Genomic DNA, 21,176 nt, shown 5'->3' on the forward strand with positions numbered 1-21,176 from the left:
CGTCAAGTAAAAACGCATTATTAGATATAACTCGAAAAGTAGTTGTTAGATCTCAAATAAATTTAAATGGGACCAATTGGCACACACCACCTTTCGATTAAAACAAAATTTGTCGAAATCGGTCTACCCTGTCAAAAGTTCTGATGTAACATACATAAAAAAAAAAAAAAAAAATACAGTCGAATTGAGAACCTCCTCCTTTTTTGGAAGTCGGTTAAAAAAGTAAATAAGTAAAAATGTAGTGTATGAATTTAGATATTCCAAAGATAGCAGGAAATCTTCATGGTTTAGGGAAAAAACAATTGTTTTACTTTAAAGTTAACGCGTGCGGGCCACGAGCAGTAATGAATAAATCAAAACTACTGGATCGATTTTAATCATTTTTTCAGTAAATGATATAGGCTTATATAATGTAATATAGGTATATTTTATACCCGTGCGCAGCCGGAGCGGGCCGCTAGTTACATGTATAAAGATTATATGAACATGATTAAGACTATGGCTTGCAGACATTACATTATTATATTTTTATCTCATTGTAAGCTAAAATAATGATCAGTTTCACCGAACGTGTTATAAACATTTAGTTAAACATGTATTTGACACTATTAAATCAATCTTCTTATACATATACCGACGCCGCGTTGGCGCAACGGTCTCAGTCATGGATTGTGCCTGTTGCGCTGGCGGTTGTGGGTTCGATCCCTAAACATGACAAACATTTGTATTGGCCATACAGGTATTTGCCATGGTCTGGGTGTTTGTGCAGTCCTCGGAGAGCACGTTAAGCCGTCGGTCCCGGTTGTTATCATCTACGCCTGATAGCGATCGTTACTCATAGTAGGGAATATATCCGCCAACCCGCATTGGAGCAGCGTGGTGGATTAAGCTCTGATCCTTTCCCAACATAGGGAAAGAGGCCTATGCCCGGTAGTGGGATATTACAGGCTGAAGCGCATACATATACCACTTCATTTCTTACATTAATAACGGAAATGCATGACTCAATAGTATAAAACTTAAATCAGTTTCTGACGCAGTTGTTAGTACTTGTTTGTGCGTTATAGATACTATTTAATTTAGATACACTAAACGCTTAGACTCAAAGTACACTACGTACCTATTGTGAATGTTATGTATTTTGTACTAGCTGTGTCTCGCGAATTCAACCGCAATGCAATATTTCTTTTGAGAAAAAAAGGTAGTAAATAATATTGGTGTTTATAAACTACATTTTAGCCTGTAATATCCCACTGCTGGGCATAAGCCTCTTTCATATATATATATATATATATATATATATATATATATATATATATATATATAATTTTTTGGAATTATAAGACAAGTTTCTATATATTTGATTGAAATCATCTATTTGAGGTAATAACTCAAGTTTGAGTGCGTTCGATCAAAATGTTTACGACAATACTTCAATTTAAATAAATAAAAGTAATCTGATTTATTTATTTAGATTAACGGTAAACGGATAAAAAATACTTAGATGTATCTAGAGTATTGACGTAACGTTTCAATTTAATTATAAATGCTAAACCATCTCGCGAATTTCAACCGCATTAAATTTCATTATTTTTTACTTATTTGAAGTTTATGGTCAACTATATATATCCAAAATGTGGTAATAACTTAAGTTGGTTGTAATGAGAAAAAATTAAACACTTCATACTCGATCGTTTCTATACACAGTATGGTGTGAGTGAACCCTATGCCAGAAACATACACAGTCAATTACAAATGTCCACACTAATAGTCGTTATATGTAGATTATAATGACTTAAGGTTAGGCATTGTAGCGCTTCCCTTTGGATCACAAAAATTTGACCGGACTAACTATGAGACTTATAAAATATTTCCTAATTTAGTATCACAGGGACGTGAGATCTTGTAAACCCTGGAGCGGAATAAATATCTGAAATTTATTTTAAATAGGGCGCCAAGATATTACAAACAACGAATGATGTATTTAGAATAAAACTACCTGATACAGATTTACTAATTATGTTTATTAATACAAAAGAAAAGTGAAATGCAGGTAAGCTAAAAAATAAAAAAATAAAAAAAAATGTTGTTTTACAATAAGTTATGTTCTTCTAAATAGTTACTTAATATTAAATTTAATTATAAAGAAGTTTTTACCAGCTTATAACGAAAAGAGATTTAAAGCCTAATAATAATTTAGAAAACAAAATGTATATACTACCTGTTATTTTCAAAATTAATATATTATACACAATTCACTACACAAGTTTTTAGTCTTTGAATTAACTTTGTGATTAAGTAAGTAATTACCTTTGTGATAACTACAAATAAAATCATCAATTAAGAGAAATATTCTATCAAAATAATATTTCATCTTATGAATACATTTTATTTCATTAGTGTAGCTACAATAGTTATTGAAAAAGAAAAAAAAAAGAAAAATAACCACCATAGCGTCTATTTGATCAATTATCTCCAGAACGCAACAAGATGAGAGGCTAAAATTTTGCCATTGGTAAGTTTGTATCTCCTCAATGTTTATTGCCACAAATGTTATTTTTAAAATATTTTTCTGGTGCTGCGTACCATACCTTATCTTGCTAGATCATTCCATTAGTAATAGAGACCGCCACTATAAACTAGTTTTAACAAGCAAAAAGTTCTAAACACGGGATTTTTTATAGGTACTCGTCGGCTTAGATAGAAGATAGATTAGATAGAGATAGAAAAAGAATTCGTTACCATATGCGGTTATTTAGTTGTATGCGGCAGTTAGTATAACATTCCACATTTTCGACGTTTTTTTAGGGCTAAGAAAAATAGTATTGGACGTTTATGGAGAAGTACGTTGCCAGAGTAGATCGTATATTAAGACCAAATTTTTTTTTTATATAAAGTCTAGGTTTTTTTCACGTGGTACGTGACCTATCAGACCTACAGAACCCCCATTGGAAAGAACGCTGTTAGGAGTCGAATATCCTCTATAAAATATATTAGTAGATAGTAAAGTTAATTATTAATAGATTATATAAATTATGACTACTAGTAATAAGTAATTAGTGTGAGTGTATTGAATGGTTGTCAGCTTGTCGTTAAAGCCACACTGTGACCCTGCCAACGCCATAGTTCATAGTTAAGCTAGAATCGTTTGTCAAAAGATTACTTATAATTTTTTTGAAATTTATTACCGCCAAAATGGGAAAACGAATGGTGGTCCTGAAAACCAGTGTCAGGGCTTTTAGTCCTGAGAATAGCTGAGGTCCCACCTTTTTGTGAGACACACTGTTGCCGCGCTACTATCTTCTTTTATCGTCTATTTTTTATTTTATTTTGTTTTTTAATTACTCACATATTGTATTAGACTTAAGACTTTGATTGTAATGCCTGCCTCGGAGGTTATATGTATATGCATATATTGTGTGTGTTAGGAATAGTGTGCTTTACAAATAAAGTTATTATTATTATTATTATTATTAAATATGTGACAGAATTTTACTTAGCGAATTATGAGTTTTTTGAATTCGAGCTAAATTATAAGTAACTCCAGCTGGTATAATTTTATATTAAGAGATATTTTCTTTTAACATTAATTCGTGTTGTTATGTCATGTTTTCAACAAGGATATATAACCGCAATCTTCACTAATTGTCAAATTATCTCATACCTACTTTGTTATTGTAGGTGAACAGACATGGTGACGTTGTTAACGTTCATTAAAATGTTTCTTGAAAACTAAGTTTAGGCAGGTATAATGAGCAGGTATAGTCTTTTGTTCGGTTTAGTTACTTTAAAGGCTGTCGAAACTATACACAAAGAAAACAATTTGTGATGCGTCTCGAAAAGAGCAGAAGATATGGTACGTATTTTTGTAAACTATTGTAATTTTGTTTTGAACTCCTTTGCTCCATTACATTTTTTTGTCACATTTTTTTTTAAACTGCAGGTAACTGATTTGTTATATTTAGATTTATACTAGTATACTGATTCCCAGTGGTCCAAGTGGACCCCCAGGGATACACGGGAGATTCGACGGAGGTCTATGTTATTTTACCGAGGTCTACAAAAAAATGGAGATTCATAATTTGTATACACCATACCACAAGTCGTATTTCGTCCATTTGTACGTCTTAACAAGCGTTGCGGACGGCGGTAGTAGCGACGGCAAAGGCGCAGTGGCGCTTTGCACGTCTCGAAACTTTCTCCTGAATATGGAATGTGCAAATTATGAATCCCCATTTTTTTGTAGACCTCCGTAAAATAACATAGACCTCCGTCGAATCTCCCGTGTATCCCTGGGGGTCCACTTGGACCACTGGGAATCAGTATACTAGTATAAATCTAAATATAACAAATCAGTTACCTGCAGATTAAAAAAAAATGTGACAAAAAAATGTAATGGAGCAAAGGAGTTCAAAACAAAATTACAATAGTTTACAAAAATACGTACCATATCTTCTCCTCTTTTCGAGACGCATCACAAATTGTTTTCTTTGTGTATAGTTTCGACAGCCTTTAAAGTAACTAAACCGAACAAAAGACTATACCTGCTCATTATACCTGCCTAAACTTAGTTTTCAAGAAACATTTTAATGAACGTTAACAACGTCACCATGTCTGTTCACCTACAATAACAAAGTAGGTATGAGATAATTTGACAATTAGTGAAGATTGCGGTTATATATCCTTGTTGAAAACATGACATAACAACACGAATTAATGTTAAAAGAAAATATCTCTTAATATAAAATTATACCAGCTGGAGCTACTTATAATTTAGCTCAACTTTTAATTTAGAACAACTAATAGAAAATCAACTGAAAAAGCTGGAACAAGATAAAAATTCAATATGCACACAAAGTCAGCGAAATAAATAGAAACAATATCAAACATTTTGTGCTGTACATTTGAAATATATTAATACGGTAGTCCTTCGAAACTTTATGCAACGTCGTACATAACATGCAGTCGGAGACATGCACAAAGATAGAATGATTTGACTTATCCTTCAATTTCATGCATTTAAGTTCAAAAAAGGAGGTTACTCACGACCGTATATATATATACTAGCTGACCCGGCGAACTTCGTATCGCCTAACACAAACTTTATCGTATGGTATTAAAGTTCAAATTGACTTTTAAGTATTATCACAAATCTTTTGTATGGGAGTATAGAAAAGTGTTGTTTTTAGACTTTTTCAGGAAATTTAATTATTTTTTTAGAATTTTTCTCTCCGTAAGAACCATCCTCGTACTTCAAGGAATATTTTAAAAACAGAATTAGCGAAATCGGTCCAACCGTTCTCGAGTCTTGCGCTTAGCAACACATTCAGCGACTCATTTTTATATTATAGATATGTTTATGTATGTTCGGGGATAACTTCGTCGTTTACGAACCGATTTTGATAATTCTTTTTTTGTTGGAAAGGCGATATCCCAAGTGTGGTACCATGATAAGGAAACCAGGATCTGATGACGAAATCCCAGAAAAATCGAGGGAAACCGTCGAAAATCGACGATTAGTGCGTTTGTAAATTTTTTCGTCTACTTACGTTGTATTACTTATCGATGTAATTGAAGTCGGGTTTTTATTCCTTTGCGAGCAAACACAATTATGTGTATTCTATATGATATACCACTAGCTGACCCCGCAAACGTTGTTTTGCCTTATATTTCATTAACCCTCTCAATTCCCCCCTCCCCATAACTTAGGGGAATGAAAAATAGATGTTGGCCGATTCTCAGACCTACCCGATATGCACAGAAAATTTTATAATATTTTACTAACCAGTTTAACCCCCACAAAATTTCATGGGAATCAGTCAAGCCGTTTCGGAGGAGTTTAACTACAAACACCGCGACACGAGAATTTTATATATTAGATTAGTCTTAAATCTGGATTGTTTATTTAGGTACATATAAAACCTATTAAATGAAAAAGTTCAAGAACAAATTAAACATTTCTATAATTATGTCTATTAAAAGGCGAGACGGTTAGCACCCTTCTGTGCATGGATGAAATACAACAAAAAATCAATCTGAGATAGGCCATAGCAGGAAACATTCTGCTCAAAATCTGGTGCAGCCCGACTGGGGAAGTACCTCAACCTTACAGAAGATCGCAGCTAAATAATCTTCTTTCAATTACTGTTTCGTTCCTGTGATGTGTCAGATGACCAGAGCAGGGGGCGATTTGGGGTAGGCTCGGCAACGCGCTTGCGATGGAAATTGCTTAGCATCAGGTAAGCCGTACGCTTGTTAGCTGACCTAGTTGTATAAAAATCTTGCATTTCAAGTACATACCTAAGTTTATATAGAATCATCTTTAAACTAAAAATAATATTTTCTAAAACTTTTTTATATTTAATGTTGGATAAACTCATTCATTAAAATAATTATTATAATAGGTATTATTACACAAATATCATTAATATTATTAATTTCTACGACAAATTAATTACGAGTTTTATCGTACAGTTAAGGTAATTCTTATACATAGACCATAATAAAATTAAATGCGTTGCTGTCATTAAAAGTCTATCTTAGACTTATTTACATGACGAGCCCCCTCTGAACTTGTATTTCGACCTTAACACACCTTTTTATCAAATGTCAGTGGTTTACCCAGTCAACAATACAAGCAAAACTGTACATTACATATTTTGGTAATAGCGTCGATTTTAAGTAGAGGTGGTTTCCTGCCGATCGCCGCTTACAACCATTTCGAAGCGGTTTTTCGCTCCGATCGTGCACGCGGTCTATAATCAGAAATTCAAAACTAGTCACAAGTCAGTGTGAGAATGTCACTTAGCTCGACTGGACGTGTTTTCAGTGTCGCGCTCGGCAACCTGCACACTCGATTAGCTAAAGTATTACCATCGATCTGATAGTTTAGTTCCAAAGAAATCGATCTGTGATTTATTTAATAGTTCATATTGGTTTTATTTCTCTAGTTCAACTTAGTTTTAATTTATATAAAATGTCTCTGGAATTGGAAGAAGTTACGGGAGCGACCGGCGATGTCTTCGAGGACTTTTTGATCGTGTTCCGCCGATGTTTGGCAAAGGTAAATGTTATCTAATTCCGGGTTTGTGTAGCATTATAGTTAGTATTAATGAACGTCGCCGAGCAGTTACAGTCGATATTTAGATTTCACTTACTTCTGAACCTGTGTCTTTTAAAAGTCATCATGATAGACGAGTACAGCGATATTTTGGAATGGATACTTAAGGTATTCTTTGTTTATTAATTATTATTTTTATATTTAATTGTTCATCAGAAATGACGTTTGGAATGTGTCCAAAGAAATTTAAAATGCATTATTATTGTAACTATAACACTTTACTAAAATTACACCACGAGTGTCGGTGTTACTATGACCACGAATGTATTTAATTTAACCATTGGTATATTTATCTATCCTGTCTACATAGGTATATTGTCTTTGAATACGTAATATGACAATGCGTCGTGCGTATACATACATATATCAATCGAGCAATAGTAGATAGACATAGCGTAGAAGGTCGTTATCTCACAAGCGAAAATTAGATCGAGCTAATAATTTAGATACATAAAAATAAAACCTAACAAAATAAATGTTGAATTCTAAATTAGAGCCAGGAAATATTTTTTATTTTTTCTTTATTATGGAGACAAATGACTATTAATTTTTATCTATATTTCTAAACAAATTTCTGAATCTATCCACTGTGCTTATTTGCTATGCGAATTCATAATAGCTGTTCAACTTTTCACTGCCCTGCGTCATCGCCACTTTCTCTTCCACATGGTTTTTGATGATAAAATCTAGGGCAAATGTATCTAATCACTATTTAAGTTAGCATTTTTGCCAAAAGTTTAACTTTCTGCTTGCATTGCGATTTTCACTCTTCAAAATATTTGCCATATATTAAAATTACTTCAAATGCGATTACGAATTTATCGACGAGAATACAACGTACGTAGACGAAAAAATAGTCAATTAAATACGTGTTACAAAGAAAACTCGAAAAGTAGTGATCAAATCTCAATCAAATTTAAATGGAGCTACAAGATAAATATTAGCTTTCAATTAAAACAAGAATCATTAAAAATCGGTATACCCAGTGTAAGGTTGTGCGGTAAATTAAAATGTAAATCGACGAAAACAGTCAAGTAAATACGCATTATTGTAGATAACCTAACCTAACCTAACTCGAAAGGGATTTGTTAGATCTCAATTAAATTTTAATGGACACGCACCACCTTTCGATTTAAAATTAATCAAAATCGGCCGGTAAAATGAAATAAGTGAATCGGCCCACACAGTAAAAAGTTCTGAGGTATAATACATTTTCAAAAAAATACAATAGAATTAAAACCTTTTATGGAATTCGGTTAAAAATGACCGTTTGTCTATAGGCAGGGGCGGATGACACCTATTCAGTATCAAATTTTTTATGTTCTATTGGCAAAATTTCTTATTATCCTTTAACGTGTACATACATACATATATTGTAAACCATAACATGATTACGACCTGTCCTGTCTAAACTGTGTAATTTCTATCGTTAACATTTAGGTATAGCTATTTAATTTGTCTATATGATACAAAGATTACAATAAATAAATAATTACGTGGTGTCATGGGATACCAGGTAGGAACGAAGTTCCTTCGGATAGTATAGAAGCAACACAATTAAATAAATAAAAAATTTTGAAAGAAAATTTAAAAAGATTTTTATTTTTATTTTGTTGATTGATTTTTAATTAAGTACATAAAACTATTTAGAAAATTTAGTATTTTAGAAAATAACAAATATCGTAAAATAAAATAAATCAAACAAAAAAATAGTAATAATAATTCAAACTATTAAGTGAAATAAAAAAACTTGTATCTAGATTTATTTTTGTCGACAGTATAAAATTACATAAATAATATTTTGCGCTAATTAATTTTTGACTATTATCATTTATCACTGGCCTACTGGCCAAATCACTTGTTAGTTCACTTGCCATTATTACTATATTTAATATCGTATTGAAGATTTAAAAACTATACGAAAATAAACGTGTTTACTTGTTTTGTAATTAATATTTTTTAAAATTTTAATATGCCAATTATGTCATTTCAACATGTTTTTTTTATAGGGCAAATAGGGATGTGGTGATTATATTTTTAGAGGTGAATGAAATAAGTGAATGAACAAAATGAACGATAAAATAGGCCGTGTCCTTTACCTATGTTTTAATTTTTTACGAACTCCAATTTATTAATGAGTTATAAAACAATGTTACCCTAAAGCGATTTGTTATTAAGTTTATTTATTTATTTTACAGGAAAACTTACAGCTAAATAACATGGATTTAAATATACAATTAGGTACATAAAGGCAAATTAAAAGTTTTTACATATAGTTATACTTAAATATAGGACAGACATATGCGCTAACACAAGACTAGAGGACTATAGTTAATACACAAGAAAACAATAAAATTAAAAATTTGATTCCCTAAACCAACAGCCTACCTATGGTTGAAAAACTGATCGGCCATAAGATTAAGTTGTTAAATATTGTTTATTTTTTATGTTTAGCGAAAAAAAATGCTTACAAAATATTATAAATGTCTATATTTTATAGTAGTGTTTATTGTAAAGGTTTTATTTTATATTATGAATTTTTCTGAATATCAATTTCACCCTGAACATTTTTAACGCTATCCCATTTAATATAAAATAACTGCCTTTTATATGGATGCTCGATTTTTTTTTTTTTTTTTTATAATTCTGTACCTCTGCTAATTATTAACAAAAATATTCAATATATTATCATGTTTTGAAATAATTTCAACAATATTTTAATACAAAATGAATTTTACTCTCATCTATGGCTTATTAGCATTGTTCATTCATTTGCTGTTTGTGTCACCTCACTAAATTACACTGTTACTCTAATTTTCTGTGGTTGGAAGTAAGCCATATTTTTTACCATTTAGGAGACTTCTACAAAATTGGACTATACAAATAGACACTTCACCCAACGATAGCTAAAACGTGGGGTGCATCAGTGGCGTAGCATGGTTGTCGGCCGCCCGGGGTGGAAGAAAATTTTGCCGCCCTCTTATTTAGTATTTTATATATATTTTTATTTTAACAGTAACAATGCCATAAAACCCTTATTGGCTTTGACTTGGCATATTTACATTCGAAGTTCTAAATTTTAAAACTTCCAAAATAATAGAAATATATTAAAATATTTGTGTGTACAATCTATAAATCAGTTAGATATTTCAATTTAATGTATACTATACATTAGATACATCATTATAGAGAACTTTTCGGCAAAAACAGTCATCATTATTTTGCATTGTACAGGTTATATATATATATATATATATATATATATATCTATACATCTATACAAATAAAAAAATTGGAATGTCTTTTTGTAATATTTAAATAACCGATGGATACAATACACGGTACATATACCAAAATAACATTTTTTACAATTTTGTTTGTCTTTCTGTCTATTAGTTCCGGTTAATCTCTGAAACGGCTGGACCTTAACGATTTGGACTGGATTTTGACGGACTTTCACTGGCATATATCTGATGTAATAAGGAGTAACTTAGGCTACTTTTATTTTAGACATTTATTTAGTTTTATAACTGCGAACCTAAAATTTTTTTTTTTAATTCCACGTGGATGAAATCGCGGGCACAGCTAGCTTTAAATAATAAAATTATCCTCGAACGCATAGTCCAGTCGAGTGAAAGAGATATATATATGCGGCGCAAGCGTACAATGAGCGTAACGCTAAAATGAGTCATCCTTTTTCGTGCATTACGCCGGCGTACATCGATTTATTAGACGTTTTCACTTAAAAAAATATTTTAGGTGATATATCGGCTTTTTAGACGACGCGTCTATGCCGTAACGACCACACGAAGCACTATTTACAGAGTATAAAAAAATATATAAATAATAGAAATAGTTCCGGGAGGCGAGAATTTTTTTAACCGACTTCCAAAAAAGGAGGAGGTTCTCAATTCGACTGTATTTTTTTTTTTTTTTTTTTGTATGTTACATCAGAACTTTTGACTGGGTGGAGCGATTTCGACAAATTTTCTTTTAATTGAAAGGTGGTGTGTGCCAATTGGTCCCATTTAAATTTAATTGAGATCTAACTACTACTTTTCGAGCTATATCTAATAATGCGTTTTTACTTGACGCTTTTTTCGTCGACCAACGTTGTATTATACCTCACAACTTTCTACTGGATGTACCGATTTTGATAATTCTTTTTTTGTTGGAAAGGAGATATCCCAAGCTTAGTACCATGATAAGGAAACCAGGATCTGATGATGGTATCCCAGAGAAATCGAGGGAAACTCTCGAAAATCCGCAATAACTTTTTACTGGGTGTACCGATTTTGATAATTTTTAATTTAATCGAAAGCTGATGTTTATCATATGGTCACATATAAATTTTATCGAGATCTGATAACTACTTTTTGAGTAATCTTTGATAACGCGTAGTTACTTGACTATTTTTTCGTCGATCTACGTTGTATTACTTGTCGATGTAATTGAAGTCGGTTTTTTTTTTCGTTTGCGAGCAAACACAATTATTATTGGAAATTTTCTCCTCTCGAGATCTTTTTTCAAAATTCCTCGAATATCATTATTTTAGATTTTGTTCACGAAAAACTAAACACCTTTTTATCTTTTTTTTTCTTGTTAATAACAATCGCAATTTTTTATGTGCTAGTAAATCCTTAGTAAACATTTATCTAGACGGCATCCCAAATAGAATGAGCTATCCACACATATTTTTAGGAGCTTTATTTCTATCAAACACGTTTTTGAACTTGTTGACTAGACTATTTGTACGAAACCCTGGGTACGCGAGTGTAAAACTCGCACATCGGCAGTTTTTTTATTTTTATTTTAATAAATTAAAGTTTGAACAACACATCAAACATTCCAAAATACAATTACACAAATACAATATTTAATACTCACACAGTTGAAAAATTCAATTTTTCCCAAAGTTGTTGAATTATTTCACAACCACTACACGTACTTATTTGCACAAAAATAACAATTTGGAAATCGTAACATAATTAAGATACAAGACTATGTGAAATGGACGATTGACGATCCATCAATAAAATTTTCTCCAAACTGTCAAACTTTTTCAAAGAATCGCGTAACATCCCCGTACCTTAAAGGGACTTCCCCGAACGTGAAATAAGCTATATTCAACTTAACATGTTTACAGCATGCAAGCTACAGCTATCTATCAACTTCGCCAGTATACTCATAACTACTATTCTGAGTTTAGAACTAGTAGAATTTCTTATCAGAAAATTTCGAAATTTTTCGCTTTTTTTCGTAGGTTTATTTTGGTAGGCTTGTCACTTTTTAACCGACTTCCAAAAAAGGAGGAGGTTCTCAATTCGACTGTATTTTTTTTTTACGTGGTTCCAAAGTCAACAACGATATTTGTGTGGCTAGAATAAGTGCAATAGAAATAGTTATTAACCACGGAATACGATTCTAGATGAATAAGAGCGAGTTTTCACTCACCGGAGAGGTATAAAAAACCTCCAGATCTATTTCTCTATGGCTTGCGATAAAAATTCTTGTTGTCTGGTACTCAGAATAATAGTCTGAATTAATGGTTTCAATTAAAGGATAGCTGTCCCTTACATCTTGTATGTAATAGAAGTCATTCTCGCTGATTATTAGTCATAAACGTGTAATTTTCACAAGTAAAGATGTTGCCAGTCGCTACATTTAAAGAAAAAGGGCTTCCCTGACTTCGCTACGAAATAAGTAATTAAAAATTCCGTGCTCCTTTCAAGCGGTTCGAATTTGTAGTTGCGATAAAAATAATGCAACAAAACATGGTTTAAATATTTACAAAATATTTTTATTACTTAAGAATCTTTCGAAAAAGAATTGTTCGATCTTCTACTATTGTAATATAAACTCTTTGTAATTAAAAAATATTTTTTCCTTACAGAGGATCCACGAAATAATTTATTATTTTTATGTATGTAGTTACATCATATTCACCTGTTTCAATACATTTTAAAATATTTATGTTACACTATGATTGACCATATTTTACGTTTACGTCTAACTAATGTTTGCTTTGTGGTTTGGTTATTATTACCAAATGTCACTGTAATACAAATTTCCGTTGCTTTAAAACTATACAATATATTTACAATTAAGTAATTATATCAGTATTTCAAAGTATTGTTAATTTTTTACTATTTATATTATTTAAAAAATAGTTTTTGTTTTAAAATCTTAACCATTAAGTATGAACATTAAAAACAGAGATAAGAAGTAACATTAAATAATGTCGAACTCTTTTGTAATCTGCCTGCATCCACAATTCGTCGAATATAACGTGTGCGTCCGATGACGCATCTACGTCGCACGCGCAATTCCGTGGCTCGGTTACGTCACTCTCACGACCTCAAATTATAACAAAAGGGAAACCCCTGAAACACATATGAAAGTAATATTTTCACGTGTATTGTTTTTTTTTTGTACAAACGTAGTTTTTGATAATGTTAGTTTTAATAATTGAAACCTTATATAAACCATGTGAGTTCATCTCTGCAATCGGCAATCTGCCGTAAAGTTAATTTGTTTTTAAAAACACCACAAAAGGAATGTACTATCTAAGACTATATATATATATATATATATATATATATATATATATATATATATATATATATATATATATACAGTATATATATTTTATTATACAGTATATATATATATATATATATATATATATATCTGTACATACAAAAACTGGTAGGAAAGTCAAAACTGTACATTGAATGACATGATGAGTAACCTTCTCCTTTTTTGGAGTCATTTAAAAAGTTCTGAACATCCGATGTGACGTTTCTACACGTCGGCGTTTGTATGTTCGCTTAATTTATTATCATCACCATCAGATGCTATATATGTATGTATAAGTAATTGTTTTTACACACTGACGACCTCCACTTCTTTAATCTAAATCTAATCTTAACTATGTAAATACTATAAAATGGGTTGCCGTACGTGTTCGTCTGTTTATTCGCAAACTTTTTTAATAACCGACTTCCAAAAATGGAGGAACTTCTCAATTCGATTGTATTTTTTTATATGTATGTTACCTTAGAACTTTTGACTGGGTAACTAAAAACTAGGTTAATTTTTGTTTTAATCTAAAGGTGGTGTGTGTCATATGGTCCCATTTTAATTTAATTGCAATCTAACAAGTAATTTTTGAGTTATATCTAATAAAGTGTATTTACTTTGACTATTTTTTCGTCGACTTATGTAGTATATTATACCGCATAACTTTTCACTGGGTGTACCTGATGCTGATTGATGTTTGTCATGTGGTTCTATTTAAATGTAATCGAGATTTGAGAAGTAATTTTTTAGTTATATCTAATAATGCTAATAAACTCGTTAATTCCATCTGCGCGATTTGACGCCGCGTTGGCGCAACGGTTACAGCCATGGATTGTACGTTGCACTGGCGGTTGCAGGTTCGATCCCCGCACATGACAGACATTTGTATTGGCCATACAGGTGTTTGCCGTGGTCTGGGTGTTTGTGCAGTCCTAGTGGGTCTCCCCACCGTGCCTCGGAGAGGTTGTGTTACTTGTCGATGTAATTGAAGTCAATGTGAATACAATAGGGGATCGGATAAATTTTCAGAAAGCGTTTTTATTTATTTGTAGCCTTTTAGGTACTCAAAATCATGTTTTAATATTGTTTGTTTAAAAATCCCGCCAAAACGCCACGATATGTCATCTGAGAGCGCGTGACGGGAATTTTAACTATGGGCGCGTTCCACCTAAGATCTACAACGCCATCGATCACGACCATACTAATGTAAAAAATGCCGCAGGCGTTATGGGTCAATTTTATAAGTGGTACGCATATTTGAGCGCTGCACGCTGTTGAGTGTCAGGCGTCAGCTGTGTGCTCGCAATATGGTGCCACGGTAAAAACGTGATGCGGGCGTTGCGAACGCGTAGTGGAACGTGGCCAATATTTGATTCTATAAATGACGTCACGTACTGTACTTTGTGTTTTAGTACAGATTAAAAATATTATTGACAACATTTTATTTCTTCATTTCAAAATATTTAAATGATTTATATTAAATTATTATTCGGCAAATAATGGTAACAGTATATTTATTTTATCTAAGTACATTATAGATTTAAATCTGATTACTGTCCGATCCCCTATTATATAAGACGCGTTTTCATCCATCACTTAAGGTGTTAGGTTAGTAGTTGTTAATGTTAGCTGAGCTTGATAATAATAGAGTACTTTAAAATAATAATTACTGTTATTATTAAATTTAACTCACACATAAATTAAAAAATTAAATTTCTAGAGTTAATTATTTTAGATAAGTAAGTAATTTGTAATATTTGATAAATTTCCTTGTTGTTGGTACGAAAAAAATATCTAAAGAATTTCGATTGTGTTGTCTTATTTATACCATAAAATATGTTTTAATAAAATCTGTTAAGAGCCATTTCACAATTTTACGCTCTGCAAGTTTAGGTAAATTTGGTCGCATCGCGCGAGTCGTACGAGCCGCGCGATCTTTGTGCTAGTACGTATAGTGTGACAACCAAAAGACCATCGTGATCATTTTCTGATGTATAATAAAAATTATAACTATAGTATAAAATGTTTTTTACATAATTAATTTGTTAAAAATTTCAAGTATGTTATATAACAACAGTCAATAAATTTAAAATAAAATTAAAAAAATCAATTTTATGAAACAATTTTTTTAAATTGATTTAGTTTTTTCAGTTTACGAATGAATCTAATATTTACGATATGAATAAAAAAGCATTTAATGACATCGACACCGACAAACATATTAATTAACAAATAACAAGACAAACAGATTGAAATGCCTATTTGTATTGATAGTGTGAGAAAAGAAAATTAAATTATCCATTTGTTTACAGAAATTATCATTATATTATTTTACAGTCATTTTCGTAATATGTTTATTTTATTTATATTTTATTATGAAAGTATCAAATGCGTTTTATCCGCTATAACAACAGGCGCTTGGCGCGTGTGAGCGAAAGAGACGGCTGCGCAGAATTTGGCGTGGACCTTACCTCTAACGGCCGATCCCAATAATCTACCTACAGTTAAACGTAGATAGCAATCCAAGATAGATAGTTAAACATAATCTATCTATTACCGTTGTTTCAATATCAATATAGACACAAGCTTATCTAAGATCAAAGAGAGATAGAAAATCTATCTTTGGTAAGGGCATCCCTCTGAAACGTTTCGTTCTTTCAATTTGAAATAAATAGTTTACGATCTTAAGATAAGTATTTCAAAAACGTTTTATGTATCTAATAGCTGCAGTAAGACTTTTTGGGTTAATAATGTTAATTATTATCAAAGCATATTTAAATAATTTATACAGAGAAAAATAATTTATGTTTATGTTTGTGTTTTACACTAGACAAAATGAAAATTTATTAAAAACGAAACGCGGCACAAAGTTCACATTTGAATTTCAAATTCGACATCAATTGATTTTAACTGCTAGTTTATATTATAATCGTGTTCATTGGAAATAATATGGCTCAACAGTTAATCGTAAGTATTACAAACGCATTTGTATTATATAACTAAAAGACGACATCATTTGATGTGATGCTTGCGTAAATTTCCCGGCAAAAACATGTAACTCACTACATAATTTCAGATGAAATCGAGATCCCTAGGAAAGGATGAAGTGATGTCCTTACTGGATCTGATTTCCAAGCACAATATAATTACTACTAAGGCGACCAACGCCACTAATAATAAATTAAAGGAAGAAGCTTGGAAATCCATCGCTCACGAGTTCAGTGCAATGACGGGAGAAATTAAGCGCCCTGAGCAGTTACGTCTCAAGTGGGAAAATTTAAAGAAAGCTGCCAGAAAACGTAATGCACTCATACGACAAAACAATATCAAGGTTTGCTACTTATTTCATGATCAAACTAGGTGGTATTAATGTCATTTTATCCAATAACTAACGGGGGCACTGCCGTTCTCCGTTTCTTCGAGTTGTAGTGTGCTGTGAATATATAGCATATGAATTAATAATAAGCAGCAATAGTAAATTGAGATTCTTAAAAGAATTGGTCTATCAAATGCAAAAATATTTTTTAAGTCTTCGCCAACAACTATTAGATTTCAATTAAATAAATCCTTTTTTTATAGACAGGTGGTGGAAAGACCTACATCCCTCCAGATGAGGCACTGGACCGAGTAGCATCCATGCTAGGTGCATCATGTACTGGGTTCACAGTGGAGTTCGGCGGTGATAGGGAGGAACTAGTTGAAATACAAAATGTGGAAATTTTAGACGTTCAGCCTGATGAGACAAACAAAGATGAGAATGAGGTGGTGGGTAGTTTAGAGGCAGTTGGTCATTTGAAGCATACTCCTAAAAAATTTGTTTTTAACACACCTAAAAGTGGCCGTAAGTAACTCAGTTAATTTATGTTAGTATAGAAAAAAAAAAATAGGAAAATACTAACAAAAATATATAATAATTTGATTTCATATTTGTTACATGTTCATATTCATCAAAGATTTTTTTTATGAAAATATTCCTCTGTTAGACATAAAGACAGACACTATCAGCAATAAACGCTAAAACAGAACTTATGCGAAAAATTGCCTTTTGTATTGCACCTAAGATTTATATAAACATGATTATACCCTAGTCTTTATTAGAACTTGCTTTATTGAAGTAAGGTTAATTAACTTATTATATTTTAATGCAGATAATACTTGTGACATATGGTAAAACTTTATTTTTTTTTTCAGAAAATAAAAAACGAAAGCTCTCTCAGGAACTTCAGAGAGCTCAATGTGATAAGGAGCAAGCAATGGCGGCTTATTTTCGAGCCAAGGCAAAAAAAGTGGAGCTTGAAACAATCAAATTACAATTAGAAATAGAACAATTAAAAAATAGTGTTAAGTGATAATTGATTTGATGATTATAATTGATTGATTGTGATGTTTATACGTATAGTGGCACTCCTTTTTTTTCAACTTTATATTAATAAATTATTGGGATCTAAAAGTTATTTTATTGAGTACTAGCGTCCCGCCCCGGCTTCGCACGGGTGCAATGCTGATACTAAATATACTACAGAATGCCTAAAGGCTCACTGCTCGTTCCTCATAGGTGATAGCGTGATATTATGTAGCCTATAATGTTGACCCGATTTCTTAATAATATTCTTGCCAAATTTGAAGTAAATCCATGCAGTACTTTTTGAGTTTATCCCGGACATACAAACACAAAAATTATGCTATATTTTTGGCTTCGGTATCGATTGTAGATCACGTCCCAAGTATTCTTTAAAAAAAATATTCAATGTACAGTTTTGACTTTCCTACCATTTTATTATATGTATAGATTAGCGGTCCGCTGGGGTTTTTTACTAACTACTAATTTGTAGGGAAAACATAACACTAAATTCCATGAACTTTGAATTGAACTCTTTTTGACTTTGGTATTCATGTTAAATCAAAAACATTGGAATGTTTAAAAATGAAATAAACTGATATAAACTACTTTTTATTCAAAAATTTAAACCGTAAAATAATTATTAATTAGTTCATGTCGTGCTAGATGATTCTGCTGACCATTGGGTCCTTCAGCACCGTCATCATAAACCGATTCAGGTGGCACCTCAACTTCAGGTTCAACATCACTGATGTTATGTATTCTACAAATGTTGTGTAGAACTGAAGTAGCAACAATGATAGCTTGGGTGGTGTGTAAAGACAATCGGATTTTCAAAGACAGTACTGGGAACCGTCTTTTCCAAACTCCAAAACATCTGAAAAATGTATAGGAGTTAATAATACAAGTATAATATAAGAGTTACCTGTTAGCAATAAAGATAAAAATTACCTCTCTATAGTATTTCTAGTCTTTATATGTGCTTCATTATATCGATGCTCTGGAGGAGATGTAGGATTGAGCAATGGTGTTAAAAGGTATGAAGTGCAAGGATATGCACTGTCCCCAATAAGCCACCTATTGCCAAACAACCCTTCTTCACACTGCACTGCAAATAGGAATCTATTATAAAGCTATATTCCATATTACATATTTATTTATTATTATTTATTTTATACTTTATTGTACACCACAAATATATTACAAACAAAGCATAAAGATAGTTACAGACAGTGAAGTACAATGGGCGGACTTATGGCTAATTAGCCATTTCTTCCAGACAACCCATACATAGAAAGGAAACTTATTATCTAAATTGGGTAGGTGGTGTAGATGTATAATAAACTTACATACAAATGTCTACATTCAAATACTTATAATAAAATAAAGAATTTATTATTATCATTAGCACTATCAAAAAAATACATAAATATACATATTTACTAAATAATTAAATAAAAACTTACTTTTTAACACCGAGTTGTTAAATACAGTAGCATCGTGAGAAGACCCGGGCCATCGAGCAACAACATTCATTAATAATAAGTCTGCATTGCATACTCCTTGAACATTAATAGAAAATATCCCTTTCCTATTTCTATATTCTTCTCCTGTATTTAAGTCTGAAAATATAGGTAAGTAGTAGGTATTTTACAGTTATTTGCAGAACCTATATATTTTTTAGTATTTTCATATTAGACACTTATGTATAAACCTGGCACAAAACAATAGAATATAATAATATTTTTATTTGCAAGAATATGGTGTACAATGGATTTTCATATTTAACAGTTTCAATAATTCTACTAATGTTAGTGTGCAAATAATATTGTGTGTTTAGTATAAACAATTAAAAGTATCTATTAGTTATAAGTTATTTAGATTACATTCTTTTTTACATGTTCAGTTTCAAACAGTTATAATGGAAAATAATAATTTCATTTTCAAAATAATAAATTAACATAAGAAATTAATAATAAAATAATCCACAATAATATTAGAACGAATGTAAGCATATAACATGCACATTTTCATTTATTATTAACTATTAATTTTTTTATATAAATATACCTATATAATACTAACCAGGTGACTGTATAGGGACATGTGTGCAGTCAATTGCACCCAGTATCCTTGGGAATCCTGCTATTTCATAGAAACCATTTTGTGTGTTTTCTAAGATCCTTACATATTGAGGATATAAACCAGCTATGGCTCGAGAGACATCTGACACAATCCTGCTAGCTGATGTTTTTGATACCCCAATGAAGTCGGCTACCGATACCAGCATTGTTCCCAATGCATAGAACCTCAGTGTCAGCAATAATTGGTGTAATGGCGATACGCCATTATTCCTAAAATGTAATATAAACGCAAGGTATTCGAGTTATAAATAATAATAAAATAACACGTGACTCCACGGCTTTCGTATGTACTTACCGGGAAGAATGTACTCTCAAATCTGGCATTATTTTTATTAATAACTCGTTTACCAACGTTTTATTTAATCTGAATCTGAATATAAATTCTTTTTCAGAAAGGAGACTCATATGATTAATGCGCGCATAATTTTGGTGGTCTTTTGAACCAACAATACTGTCTGAATCAAATACTCCAGCTTCAAACATTTCATTATCACTTTCATCACTGAACAGATCCATTATTAATTGATTAGATATTATAAATAGACAATGATTCCTTTGATTATCCTCCAAAATCGAGCGATATGTAAAACTCTAACAGCTAGTAATGTCAACGAATAACAGATAACTGCCAAAGCGATATTGAAACAATGGTATCTTTTTTTTGTATGAAACTACTTATCTACGGTAAGCAGTGAGCCCTCCGAAAGATAGATCAAATTTCTGGGTTGACATTTCTAACTATCTTTGTTTATTGAAACGCAAAAATGCGCTGACACATATCGGTGGTATGTATTTTAACTTTTAGTAAGGGATAGATAGGTTATTGGGATCGGCCGTAAGAGCGCTAGCGCTCGACTGATTTACCGGGCTTGATGCGTGGCAATATATACTATCTTTTTATTATTTAATATAAAATGTATTAAAAATAATTACATCTTTTAATTATTTTTTTTGTATTCCTTAATGATGTAAGTTTACTTTGATTAAGATA

The 21,176-nt window shown here is 31.5% G+C and overlaps 2 protein-coding genes across 2 annotated transcripts; one reads left to right on the forward strand and one right to left on the reverse strand.

Moving 5' to 3' along the window:
• Positions 1–16,625: 16,625 nt before the first annotated feature.
• On the forward strand, positions 16,626–18,152 carry LOC123668412. The gene is made up of 4 exons (XM_045602146.1): positions 16,626–16,669; positions 16,779–17,033; positions 17,282–17,543; positions 17,894–18,152. Exons 1-4 carry the CDS (start codon positions 16,652–16,654, stop codon positions 18,049–18,051), a joined length of 693 nt encoding a protein of 230 aa, XP_045458102.1. The 5' UTR covers positions 16,626–16,651; the 3' UTR covers positions 18,052–18,152.
• A 488-nt stretch (positions 18,153–18,640) lies between these two features.
• LOC123668415 (putative nuclease HARBI1) lies at positions 18,641–20,760 on the reverse strand. The gene is made up of 5 exons (XM_045602149.1): positions 20,481–20,760; positions 20,127–20,395; positions 19,508–19,663; positions 18,993–19,149; positions 18,641–18,918 (listed from the first exon to the last, which is right to left on the reverse strand). Exons 1-5 carry the CDS (start codon positions 20,699–20,701, stop codon positions 18,666–18,668), a joined length of 1,056 nt encoding a protein of 351 aa, XP_045458105.1. The 5' UTR covers positions 20,702–20,760; the 3' UTR covers positions 18,641–18,665.
• Positions 20,761–21,176: the final 416 nt, after the last annotated feature.

The sequence above is a fragment of the Melitaea cinxia genome, chromosome Z (assembly GCF_905220565.1).
Source record: "Melitaea cinxia chromosome Z, ilMelCinx1.1, whole genome shotgun sequence".
Classification (NCBI taxonomy): domain Eukaryota; kingdom Metazoa; phylum Arthropoda; class Insecta; order Lepidoptera; family Nymphalidae; genus Melitaea; species Melitaea cinxia.

What these genes read in the sequence shown, in the direction of transcription:
- LOC123668412 (XM_045602146.1), top strand. An exon ending in TACGACAAAACAATATCAAG is followed by an intron (nt 17,034 to 17,281) that starts GTTTGCTACTTA and finishes CTTTTTTTATAG; the next exon opens with ACAGGTGGTGGAAAGACCTA. An exon ending in TAACACACCTAAAAGTGGCC is followed by an intron (nt 17,544 to 17,893) that starts GTAAGTAACTCA and finishes TTTTTTTTTCAG; the next exon opens with AAAATAAAAAACGAAAGCTC.
- LOC123668415 (XM_045602149.1), bottom strand. Translation starts at nt 20,701, where the DNA reads ATGGATCTGTTCAGTGATGAAAGTGATAATGAAATGTTTGAAGCTGGA. An exon ending in TGTCCCTATACAGTCACCTG is followed by an intron (nt 19,664 to 20,126) that starts GTTAGTATTATA and finishes CTATATTTTCAG; the next exon opens with ACTTAAATACAGGAGAAGAA. An exon ending in ACTAGAAATACTATAGAGAG is followed by an intron (nt 18,919 to 18,992) that starts GTAATTTTTATC and finishes TACATTTTTCAG; the next exon opens with ATGTTTTGGAGTTTGGAAAA.